A 12,329-nucleotide genomic window follows, 5' to 3' on the forward strand; every position below is an offset into this window, starting at 1 on the left:
GATGCCCCACAGAGACAGGCAGAGGCAGGGATCAAACAAGGTGTGGAAAATAGACATTGGTAGAATTGAAAATTGAGTATCGAGATGAGTATACTATTCACCGGAAGGATCTCAGGAATACTGCACCTCAATACATGGGCAAACGCACCAGGCGTCTGCCCGACCACCTCAAGAGTGTTCAAGCTTGTCCCTTAGGTTTGGCGAGCATATTCAAACGGCTGAGGCTGAGGACGCCGCGGGACTTTTGTTTCGCACTAGCAGTTGCACTGGAAGGAGTGCCCACGCGGGCTGAGGACATGCGAACAGGGGTTTTGATGGGTCGGGACTTGGCCGGGCTTGGAGTCGGCGGATTCGACTTCTTCAGTCTCTTAGTACTGCGCTCTTCCGCCTGCGAGTCGGCCGGAGGAACATTCTCGGCATCCTCGGCATTGGGCAGATCGTCATCGTCAACTTCGTCCCTGTGTCTCTTCTTGTTGCCGATTCCATGCGCGATTCCGTGTGTTACAACGGGAAGCTCAGGGTACATAGATCCCTCCTCGGCGGCATTAGACTTGCGGACATGTCTAATCGTGGGCGACAAATTCGCGTCGGGTTGAGTCGCGCCAGCAGAAGCAGCATTATGATCGGGGGTGAGAGTAGGGAGAGTAGGGTAGACGATATCTGATAGGTTAGAACGAGAGGGAGTGGTGGGAATCTTGGACCGGGAAGGTGACGCCTGAGACAGATCATAACGAGATTTGACGCTGGGGGTAAATTCAACGTGCTTCCTCGGCGATGGAGTTGGAGCGGAGTCAGAGGCTTCCTTTTGAGTGCCGAAGAGCGAGTCAGGGTTGAAGTCGGGAGCAGCCACATGCGTTCCAGCAGCAATCTTGGCGGGGTCGCGGGAGAACAGGGGTTGGCGTTTGCGAAGAATGGATTTGAGATTATTCAGCGTGGGCAGGCTGCTCTTGAATCGCGGGTTGAATTCAGTACGCGGAGTACGAGGGGACGCAAGACCCTTGGTGGAGGGGGATCGTGCCAGAGAAGGAATCAAGGATGTCTTTGGAGCCTTGATACTAACCGACCCGGAGCGGGCGATTGAAGCCCGGGTCGGGGTCATGAGAGAGCTAGTAATTCGAGGTCGAGGACGCAGGCCAGCAGGTTTTTGTGTTGCAGTTTCCTTTTGCGCGATCTCAGAGCGGACAACCGATGTGTTGGCAGTTGGGTTAGGCTTCGCGCGCTTTGCTGAAGGGGTGGAGGTAGTGGGCGCGGTTCCTGTCGAAGGCTTCGCTGTAGATCGCGACGGAGAGGAGGTCTGTGGCTCGGGCTCATCAAGCTGTGCCTTAGATTTGGTACGCTTCAAGGACTTTGTCACAGGCTGGAAGCGACTTGGTGTAGCCCGGAAAGAGGAAGGATGTCCTGCAATTGAATCCATCTTCTTGAACTCAGCCATGTGCACGTCGCTGAAGCGGCCAGCCTTGCCCTTGGGCTTCGCAATCTTTCGATCGCCATGCATGGTCTCGGCTTCGTACTCTTGTTGATCCTGCTTTGACTTGTCAAGGATCATCTGGGCTTTGATCCGTGCAACTTCACCTCGAACACTGTCCATCAGTTGCTTGGCTTCGTCGCTGAGCTGAGACTCTTGGCCACGCTTGAACTCGTAGCCTGGTGTGCCAAATTGAGTGGGTGCCGGGGAGGCTTTCGACTTGGACGGGGTGTCTTGAATGGCGAGATTCTTCACAATATTGCCATCGGCGTCCTTTTGAATGGGATTGAAGCCCAGGATCAATCCCGAGTCGACCCGTTTGGTGGTGCTTTTCTGTGCCTTGCTAGGATGCATTTCTTCGAGAGGTGGACGAACTGCCGAGCTGGAAGTTGGGGTTCTGGCATCCGTCACTTTGTGATGCGAAGTCGTGGTAGGGGTTCTCTGGATACCCTTCTTGGTGACTGGGGTGCGGATGGAAGGGAGGTTATCGGCAGGAGTCTCGTCGCGTTCTTCGACGGATGCAAGTCTGTATCTGATGTCGGGGTGAGAAACCGACTCTTGAGTCTGATCCTTCCATGTTATGTTAGCTGATATTCAACACAAATACAGCGCCATCCTGCACTCATCTAGTGACAGGTGTTACCGGGGCACACTGACCTCGGGGCCGGGAGATGGCTGAGCGCTAGCACTGCGCAGGCGCGCGGAGCGGCGGACCGCCATGACTAGAGGTGGTAGTGTGTGAAAGGAAGAGAGTCGTGATAAATTCGGGATGTGTAGTTCAAGGACAATTGAGGATAGGCCGAGTGTGGAGACGAGGGGGAGTCGGTGAGGTGATGTTGTGCAAGTGAAGACTCTCGAATGTAAACAAACGCGTTTGACGTCACATGACTAAGCAGATATACAGGGGGCAGCCACCTGAGGCTCCTCCAGCTTGGTCGTGTCGGTAACAACCATCCCTCTGTACTCCTCCGATGTACTTCTCTTCCATACTTGTTCACTGGTTTAAAATTGTGTAGTTACAAACAAAGTGTGCTTCGTTCCCTTGGGCCTGGAAAGGGAGACCTAAAAACTACTGCGCTTCTATTGTTGAGGACGTCGAGAATATCCTCTGCATACGTATACCTTTGAAGGCCTCCTTGCGGCTGATTCTAAGATATCATCCAATGCTATTTATCTGCGCGATTTGTTGATAGGTTGATCGAGTGCACGAATCAAATGAGTCCAGGCTGTCTGGCTGTCTTCCCGTTGTGGCTGGTGCCCCGCCATTTTCATCCCACGCCAACTGTCAACTTCCACATTCCAACTGCAAGTTTCAGTGACTTAATACCCTTGAACAACTGTGCCCAGGGGACGTCCTACTTAAAATCACTTACTACAGTTCTCGATTAGGCGATTATGGATTTCCCCCTGCCTCATATTCACGCTCCGCTGGAGCAGCACACCCATACGGCCATCTTCCTCCACGGCCGGGGAAGCAACGGGCCGGAATTCTGTGAAGACCTTTTTACTTCTTTGACATCAAACATGAAGAGCCTACCAGACAGCCTGCCTAGCTGGCGTTGGGTCTTCCCAACTGCGAAGACGCGTTACAGCTCGAGGTTTCAAGAAGACGAAACATCCTGGTTCGATGTTTGGTCTACAGACAACATTGAAGAGCAACAGGAACTATCAGTCGATGGCCTGAGAGAATCGGTCTCTTATATCCTGAAACTTCTGACCGATGAAATTGAGCGCGTTGATGGCGACGCCAGTCGTGTCTTTCTCTGCGGGATCAGTCAAGGCATGGCAACCACATTGTGGACCTTCTTTTGCGCCGCAGGGCAGATCAACCAACCTCTGGGCGGGATAATTGGCTTCTGTGGCTGGCTTCCTTTCTCTCACAAAGCGGAGGACCTGACACGCCGCCAACAGGCGATGGAATTATTGCAACAAAGTAGCAACAACCCGTCCTTGATCAAGCCAAGTAAGCTTGATAACAAGCGACAGATGTCAAACTTGTTCCGCGACATCATCGACGACCCTGGCCTCCCTCGAATTGATGCCTCCACTGATATATCTATTCTGTCAACCCCGGTGCTCCTAAGTCATGGCAGAGATGACCCGGTAGTGTCCATTCGGCTAGGTCATCAGGCAGCCAGAATTCTGCAGTATTTGAAGGTTCCGACAGAATGGCATTACTACAGTGACGCAGAGGCCAATGGACATTGGATCAAAGAACCACAAGGATTTGATCAAATGATTGAGTTCATCGAGAAACATCTTCGCCGTGGTTAGAGCCTAGCTTGTATGATACCAAGCCCAGAGCGCGAAAAGCTCTCCCTTTTGGTTTGGAAATTAGTACCTGCGCACAAAATTAGATGACAACAGTAAGAAAGATATACTCCAGGTAGTTTCATACCAATAACGCCACCCGCAGCTTAAATTTATTCAAAATGTCCTTGAAAACGTTGATCTAGTCTTCGTTCTAGTGCTCCGTTCTGTCCCCATTCTAACAGTCTTCTCCATGCCCTTAGCTTAATGTTTGATTCAAATTGCTATGTGTGAGTGAGTGCGATCCATGACAAGTAAAAGACGGCTATGATTTAGCAAATGTATTGATAACAGCTTTGTAATATTATATAAAAAGTATGGGTCGCTTCAATTATCGTAATATATGCTCAAGCCTCATAGTCTGAAGTACTGCAGAGTAAGAAAATACATCACTCGCTTGAAAAACGAATGTCGATCACGGCATCATCGACGGTAGGTGGCCCGACGTATTTCTGGTAACCCCAGACCCAGTACCAAACAGTGGCAATAAGGATAAATGCGACAAAGACGACAGGGGCGTAGTTGACTGTTTCTGCAGTGACGGGAATTGAAGAGGGCATGCAGAATAGGGGAACGGCGAGTACGCTCCATGCTAGTAGATAAACAGGAACATTAGCATATACGATCACTAACAGAGTAAAGACTGGATCTTACCCAAGGCTATGACATTGCATACTGCGCCCAGTTTACCCAGGTCAAATTCGCCATTTTTGATCTGCTTCCTTCCCCCGATAAAGGAGACTGCAATAGGGCAAGCGTAGCTGACGGTCAAGGTGATGACACCAACCCCCGAGAAGGCATTGAACGCAGTAGTTGACCCGAAATAGATAAGCCCAAGAGCAATCTGCACCACCATACCCAGCATCATAGCGTTGAATGGGACATCTAGGCTTTTGTTAACTCGTCTCCACTTACTTGAATATGGGATTCCACCATCTCGTGCAAATGCCCATATAGATCGGGAGACAGTGGTCGTGCAGCCAATACCACAGATGAGGGCAAGAACGATCAGAGGCAAAAGGAGGAGGAATGCGCCCGCTGAGTTTCCGATCGCAGATTTCATGATAGTTGGGACTGGCTGACCGGACACAAGAGCAATCAGTTCTTGGCTATCGGGCAGGACGAATATCAAGGGAATAAGGAACAGGAATCCGGCGAGAGTGTTCAAGATGACGGTGCCAACAATGGCTTTTGGTACTTGTTTCGATGGGTGTTGAACTTCCTCGCACATACTGCATTGTTGTAAGCATTCTAGCCAGTAGTAAAGTGTCTTCCAAGTGGAAGAATAATCAAGGAAATGAACAATAAAGGGGTTACGTACGAGATAACCATTCCGGTGGAGGAAGTCGTATATGCAGCTTGTAGAAGGCCAACACAAAAGGACCAGCCTACAGGCCAGCCCGATTGAGGTTCAAAGTTTCCAAAAACATATTCAGCATTGTGTCTTCCATTCTTCGCAACGACCAAGGTGCAGATGATTATAGCAAGGATTCCAGCGAAAGTCCAAAAAATGGCAAAGGTCTGGAAGACGACGAATGTTAATGAGTGAGATAGAGGGTTCGGGTTCAGCAGAACTCACGTCGATGTAAGGTAGCCATCTGTTTGCCATAGATGATACTGAGTTGCAGAGAAGAGTAATAGCTAGGAAGATGAGGAAGGTCTGGTATGCGGTGGCTTCAAAAACCCCAACTCCAGGTGAAACTTCAAAGACATTCACACAAGCAATGAGAAATTGGGCAGACCCAAAGTTGACTGCGAGAGTTATCATGACATTTCCCACCACATATGACCACCCACAGATCCAAGCGATGATCCGGCGGCAGAAGGGCGGCGACAGCATAAAGGATTGGTAGTACACACCACCGGCAGTGGGATATACCGAAGTAATCTCGCCAAGAGATAACGCAACACAGAGAATAATTATTGAGACAATCAGCCAGCCCCAAATGATGTTCACGGGGCCGCCTCCAACAAGGGGATATATGAAAGTGGTAGCTAGTCCATAAGGGATGGATGCGAGAACGAAGGACATGAAGGCTACCTGGAGAGTTGAACGGTTCCTGGTGAGCTCAGGTTCATAGCCCAAGGCTTCGAGCAAGCCATTAGCGGCAGCGGGCTCGGATTGCCCAAGTTCTGTCTCATACTTCATCTTTTCGTTATCGAAATTATGTGATTTGGGTTCTGAATGCTGATGTTGATAAGGCTCAGAATTGGCTGCCATGATCAAAGAGAATCGATTCGTTGAAAAGATAATAACTGTTTGTTTTGGGCCAATCCATGCAAAGATGGAAGGATGGATATAGCAAGTCTGAGACCCCCAGCCGAAAATGCACGGCTTATATACAGAAGATGTAGTCGCACGGCTCAACCGGAGGCCAAAGTTATCTCCATCTTCAGGAAAGTCTATTTTTCGCACATCGTCATGTAGATAGGCAAATCATGGTAGATAATGTTTACCCCGCATGTCAGCCACTGGTGGTAACTCCAATATCAATATTCTCTACATAAAGTTCAAGCTACTATAAATCGAAGCCATTGATGCTCTTCTGACCATTCACTCGTAAATGAATTGAAGGAATCTGTCGAGTATCCTACTGAGACGAGAAGAGTGGCATCCCTTTCATCTGACTATCAGTTAATCCGGGCCACAGAGTGGCCAGATAGACGTTGTATGATTATCAGCAGCGCACTAGCCAGTTGGTGGTCTGATGGCCTTTCGTATATGAATCAGGGGGCGGATTGATGGTTGCCTATCAGTCCTTTCTGATTCGACAGTGATGAATGATGCAGGTAAGATGCGGAGGTATGCCGTAAATCTACTCCGGATCCAACGGTACTAATCGCGTTTCAATGAACAGTCCCCACTATTCGGCATCTGATTTGCGCCCCGATTTTTGCGGAGAAGGTTGCCATGGGCTTAAGATCTGTCTACCACAGGGAGGTAAAGCTCAATGACAAGGAAGCAATACTTGTTAATAAGGGATCCTAATCCAGAGAGAATTCAAATAATATACACTCGTGATTTCCTAGAGTACCTCCCAATCTCTAGCATCGGACTGACTGCGTATGCCCCACAGAGCGGAGAGATAGGAGATCAGGCGTCATTTGATATGGAAAGGTGAAGGCTGATCCAGCTGCATAGATATTCCTGGAGTGGTTTAAAATTCCCCTAACGCTCAAAGATATCATCATCAACCATTTCAACTTGTGGAAAAGGGTCCACTTCCTCAAGATATGGGAAGTTAGTTCCTACCTTGGATGCCAAGCAGCGCGGTTACGCTAATGCACAGCGGCTACGCTAATCCTTAGTTTCCATGGTTTGCCACAACATACTCCGGATAAACTACGATCTTCCGAGGCTCTCTGTTCAGTCCGGAGCAGTTACGGCTGTGGGTAAGTGGAACTGTCAAAGATAACAATATGCTAGTCAATAAACTTGCCTTGAAATCAATATGAAAACAAGCTTCCGGGGGCCAACTCAGATGCGGGTACCAACATAGTGGATGCAGGTAGCCGTTAGTGGCTTTGATCTGATGATAAGAAGTGACCGAGAAGGGGGATGAAAGTCAGATCTGAAATGCCGGAGCCTTGTTAGACGGAAATTTCCGTCGCGCCACACGCACGCCTAACATCAAGCCTTCCCAGCCATATCCCCTGTTGTATTCAGGCAGGCATAACATGCATTATTCTTGCAACCACAAGCCAAAACAGACATTTTCTACTCATTTTGACAATGAATAAGTCCGAATGTTATTATTTGATACTTTCTTGAATCATACTTGACCCTCAGATTTGAAGGCCATCAAAGCATTGATTCAAACTGGCTATCATTTCATTCCGCGACTGGAATCATGGTGGTTGTTGCGATATGGCTCTTTATCGAGCAGGAGAGGTGTGAGTACTTGACCTGTCATATATCATGAATATTTGAAGTCGAGTGGTCGTTCGAACTATCAGCAATGACGCCGTCAACAGACATTTGATGGCTAGAATGTGTCCTCACTATAGTCATTCGCCGTTATAAGCGTCGAATATTGTTTCTGATTTTCCTCGTGCTACATAGTGAACTGGATAGAGTCAAGATCTGAAGGTGAGAATTGCCTCTAACAGGCATCCAAAATCTGGGCACCTAATCGTCAAGGCAGCAACTACTAGCGTGAATAGCATGAAAGATTTGGATTATGCCGCGATTCATATTTACTCTAAAACGCATGAGATAAAATTCAACCGACTGACAGTCTCCGGTTATGAGTGACTCAATTGTTCAAATTTGGATATTCAGTCATTGCATTCACAGACAGGATGAGTGCACATGGCCATATCGAAGCAGATGAACTAGGTACTGGTAGCCTCTAAGCAATTTATAGAGCCCTCGAACTTGCAGACGATCTCAAACTGACAATTAAATCACATTCATATTGTATAATAGAGGATGAATTTCAAAAAATCATCAAAAACGCTCACTGAAAAACTACAAGACAAGGGTTCCGCTCATAAAAGGCCTAGCATTTTGCAAATGTTTGTATCATCATCATTTTCTGTCCTTCCTGCTTTCCCCAAGAGTGAACGAAGGACGCAATTCTCTCTCTTTCTGCCTCTTTTAGAAGTTCTAATTCAGGCTGCTTGATTTCGGGGCAACAAAGTGCCCAAGCGGCTTTCCTTCCGATTGGTAAGTGTGTTCGATCGCCCAAAAAGGAAATGGAACCCGCCACACGATAAGAGTCGAGATGATGCCACGCAGGACGCACTGAGGCCAGAGGGGTAGAAAGCGATTAGCGAAAATTCGCCAAAATGTGGCACGCGAGATATCTCGAGTGATTATTTCAGACACACCCAGACCGATTTTTCCATCGAATCGGTGAAGCTGCAACGAGATCCGTCTCAAGCGGAAAGGATGTGCGGGGTAGACGGTGAGCAAAGGAAGCCGAGCCGATCACCTGAAGACGCCACAACAAGACAGACTCCGCACAGTGACGAGCGGGCTTCTCTTGGGGAGCTGGGGGAATTTCGGGAATTTCATTCTCTCCAGCTCAATAAAAACAATGCATTCCCTCAACAAGAGCACGACCATGCTTCAGCCAGAAAGGCAGAAGAACCCCAATCGATGCAGACCCAAATCTAAAGGAGGTTGCCTTCGATGCAAGCAACGGCGAGTAAGTTGGGGTAAACCATACACAGGTTTCGCTTCCATGACAATCGAGATTCATCATCCACTAACATACGACCCAGCGCAGATGTGATGAGACAAAGCCCAGCTGCCAGGAATGCTCGAGAAAGGGGTTCAGCTGCCCTGGCTATCAGAAGAAACCTCTTGAATGGCGATACGTCTTCAAAGAGGAAGAGCAGCAAGATAAAGACCAGGTAGTTCTCTCGTCTCCAGAAGAACTTCCATCCTCAACTTTGTCAGAACAGGAGAATTCAACCACCAAACGTAGCCAAACCATCGACGCGGGCCACGCGAAAGAGTTGCAGGAACTCTGGGACGGCGCAAGTTCAACGCTATTTGATCAACTGCCGGACATCGATCCATCTGTTGGTAGATGCTATAAACTCGATTCATTGCCAAACAATGCAGCGACTATCAAAGATGCAGCAGACACGGATGACAGTCTGGCGATTCTGCGGCGACGAATTGCGAACACACCCATACCATCCTTCCTGATTCAACTGCCAGCCATTTTGATACAATACTATTTCGATTATGTGTGCAAGGCATGGTCTTCTTTTGACTCCCCCTTGAACCCATTCCGCCTCATAGTTAGCCGTCTTTGGAGCCGGAATGCGGCCATCTACTATGCGATTCAAAGCATGGCCGCGGCCTCACTGGCCAACGATCTTCCGGGCATGCGAACCATTGGGAGACAGACCCAGCAGCAAGCCATTGCCTGCCTGCGAAATAACCCACGCATTGGTACTTTACATCGCGATAACCAAGACGATGAGTTATTTTTGGCTCTTCTTATGATTGGATTGACTACAGCATGGCATGATGCTGCTGATCTGGGGTTGGAATACCTGAAGGAGGCAAAAGATCATCTCAACAAACAGCAGCAAATGTGTCAAAGCCCTGATTCACTCTTTGCTAAGCAGTATCCATTATTTCAGCAGTGTCTCCTGTATTGGAACATGCTAGCTGCATTTGTTGCGGAAGACTCTCTCCTTCTCAATGAAGAAAGTGTCCTAGAGCGGCCTGATCTGGAAACATCTGTGTACCTCATTGATGGACAGACTCTTCCACATCCCTGGACAGGCCCACTCTCCAAGGCACTAAGGTTGTTCTATAAAACAGCCCGAGTTGTTCGAGCGGCCCGTATCTGCCATCGCACCCGAGTTGATAACATCGACTTGGCAACATTTGATTTCGACTATCTAGTCGAAGAAATTGAATTGCGGCAGAAGGCCGAGCGCCTGGAGGAAGATATTTTATTCACAGGTCTGTCATCTTACTGTGGACCAGTAGACATTGGTGATACCAATACGCCTCCAGCTCATTTTATAATTCTGGCGGAGGCTTATCGCTGTGCGGGTCTTCTACAGATCTATCATGTCTTCCCAGACATTCTTGATGATCGGCTGCGTCTCAACCAGAGACCTGAGGCAGATACTCCAGCACTTTTCTCTGTCTTATTCCCAGAAGATTCCCCTGCCCAGTCCCCAGAAGATATGCGCCGCATTTTAGCGCTGCACATTGTGTCACTTCTTGACCAGCTTCCATCCACATCAGGAACACGCTTTATGCAACTTGTGCTCCTGACTTGCATTTCTAGCGATCTTTTTTTTTCTAATCAATCGGTATTCGGGCCGGGGGTGAACCCTCTCGCTTGCCTGAACACTCTGGACGTTGATGTTGCCCAAGGAAGGCGGCGAGTCAATACCCGATTATCAGAGCTTACCTTGATTATTCCCAAGTTACCCATGCAACGTATTTCGGGGATTGTCCATGAGGTTTGGGACAGGGCGGACTCGGGATTGGGGATATACTGGCTTGACTTAATGATGGAAAGAAACCTTGAAACGATAATGGGATAATGTCTCTAGAAGCTTTAGATTACACGAGCAATGAACGAGATTTAATTTGATGCCGTGGAGATATCCCGTACTGCCCGCTTTTGAGTGGGATACAACGTCCAATTGTATAGACATACCTTTACTTTTTGAAAGAATAAAATGAGATGAACTCTAATTTAATTGAGATTCTAGAAGTGCTTATACCTCTAGCCCAAGAATTAGACAAGATAGACCAGATAAGGACCCGTCCCCGCTAAGCGCATCGCGTTGCCGAAATCGGATGAACAACCCGAGGGAGAAAGCAAGTTGTTCCTGCAACACCTCTCAAGTCCCCTTTCAGTACCAATTCATCACATTGAAAGTAGGTGAATCATAACACGTCGAGCCCGAAGAATGCCCGAAGTTATCGTTGCACTAGACGTTTGCCAGCATGCGATGCCAACTTTCTGTACCCCGCACACTCTGATCGAATACCACAATACGCAGGACACGGAGGTAGCAGAGCGTCTTCGTCACGCCACAATCGCCGTGACTTCGGCGGTGCCTATAACTGCCGAAACTATCGCTCAATGCCCTCATCTCAAGCTCATCTGCGTGTCAATTGTCGGCGTTGACCACATCGATGTTCAGGCATGTTGGGCGCGATCTATCCGCGTCTGTAACACACCCGCAGCGACTACGGAAGCGGTTGCCGAACATGCAATTGCGCTGTATTTCGCTGCGAAGCGGAATGTTGTCCGGGCACACGATTGGGTTATGTCTGGGAAAGAGTGGGAGAATGAATCTACGGGAATGACCGCATATGACCGATTACCTACCCCTATCAGCCAAGATACGTTGGGCCTTATCGGCTATGGCAAAATTGGTAAGTTCTGGATGAGAGTAGTCCAAAGGTAGTTACAATATTGCCCAAAGAGTCTGTCACTAAAGTCTATGGTATATCTAGGAAAAAAGATCGAAGCTTTTGCTCGAGCCTTGGGTATGAAAGTTTTGATCGCAGACAGAAAAGGAATACCCGATGGAAGCACCCGAGATGGCCGCACTGCGTTTGATATCGTGCTTCAGCAGTCAACTGTTCTCGTGTTGACGTGCCCATTAGACGAGTCAACGGCCAATATGATCTCTGAAAAAGAGCTGCGATCGATTCAGTCTAATTGTATTGTGGTCAACGTTGGGCGAGGAGGTCTGGTCAACGAAGAAGCTATGATTGCGGCTCTTAAGGCTAGAAAAGTAGCTGGTTATGCGACAGACGTATTTCCCGTCGAGCCCGCCACCAAGGAGAATAGTTTATTGCTCTCAGGTGACATCCCAAATTTGACGCTGTCGCCTCATTTGGCCTGGTATAGCTCAGAGAGCATTGAGCGCCAACAGGCCAGCATTCAAGCCATTGTGGATGGATTCGCAAGTGGAAATTGCGTAAATGTGGTTTGCTAGTAATGAGATGCGATCTTCAATATGCGAAAAAAGAGGAAAAGAAGGTTCATAATTAACATTGCTTTATTCTCTCATAAAAGTTATCGGGGGTATTGTACAAGTAAAATCAAAC

At 48.3% G+C, this 12,329-nt stretch overlaps 5 protein-coding genes across 5 annotated transcripts; 3 read left to right on the forward strand and 2 right to left on the reverse strand.

Moving 5' to 3' along the window:
• Positions 1-178: 178 nt before the first annotated feature.
• Positions 179-2,185, reverse strand: N7458_007987 (uncharacterized protein; the record flags this gene model as incomplete). The annotated part of the gene is made up of 2 exons (XM_056911369.1): positions 179-2,029; positions 2,123-2,185. 2 exons carry the CDS (start codon positions 2,183-2,185, stop codon positions 179-181), a joined length of 1,914 nt encoding a protein of 637 aa, XP_056764195.1.
• A 675-nt stretch (positions 2,186-2,860) lies between these two features.
• N7458_007988 (uncharacterized protein) lies at positions 2,861-3,739 on the forward strand (the record flags this gene model as incomplete). Its single annotated transcript, XM_056911370.1, has 1 exon — positions 2,861-3,739. The coding sequence occupies one exon, from the start codon at positions 2,861-2,863 to the stop codon at positions 3,737-3,739; it is 879 nt and encodes a 292-aa protein (XP_056764196.1).
• Positions 3,740-4,164: 425 nt separating this feature from the next.
• N7458_007989 (uncharacterized protein) lies at positions 4,165-5,996 on the reverse strand (the record flags this gene model as incomplete). Its single annotated transcript, XM_056911371.1, has 4 exons — positions 4,165-4,367; positions 4,430-5,007; positions 5,097-5,296; positions 5,355-5,996. 4 exons carry the CDS (start codon positions 5,994-5,996, stop codon positions 4,165-4,167), a joined length of 1,623 nt encoding a protein of 540 aa, XP_056764197.1.
• Positions 5,997-8,844: 2,848 nt separating this feature from the next.
• Positions 8,845-10,804, forward strand: N7458_007990 (Zn(II)2Cys6 transcription factor; the record flags this gene model as incomplete). Its single annotated transcript, XM_056911372.1, has 2 exons — positions 8,845-8,928; positions 9,005-10,804. 2 exons carry the CDS (start codon positions 8,845-8,847, stop codon positions 10,802-10,804), a joined length of 1,884 nt encoding a protein of 627 aa, XP_056764198.1.
• A 372-nt stretch (positions 10,805-11,176) lies between these two features.
• On the forward strand, positions 11,177-12,217 carry N7458_007991 (uncharacterized protein; the record flags this gene model as incomplete). Its single annotated transcript, XM_056911373.1, has 2 exons — positions 11,177-11,648; positions 11,730-12,217. 2 exons carry the CDS (start codon positions 11,177-11,179, stop codon positions 12,215-12,217), a joined length of 960 nt encoding a protein of 319 aa, XP_056764199.1.
• Positions 12,218-12,329: the final 112 nt, after the last annotated feature.

Source organism: Penicillium daleae (assembly GCF_028827525.1).
Source record: "Penicillium daleae strain IBT 16125 chromosome Unknown utg000007l_segment0_segment0, whole genome shotgun sequence".
In the NCBI taxonomy this organism is placed as follows: Eukaryota; Fungi; Ascomycota; class Eurotiomycetes; order Eurotiales; family Aspergillaceae; genus Penicillium; species Penicillium daleae.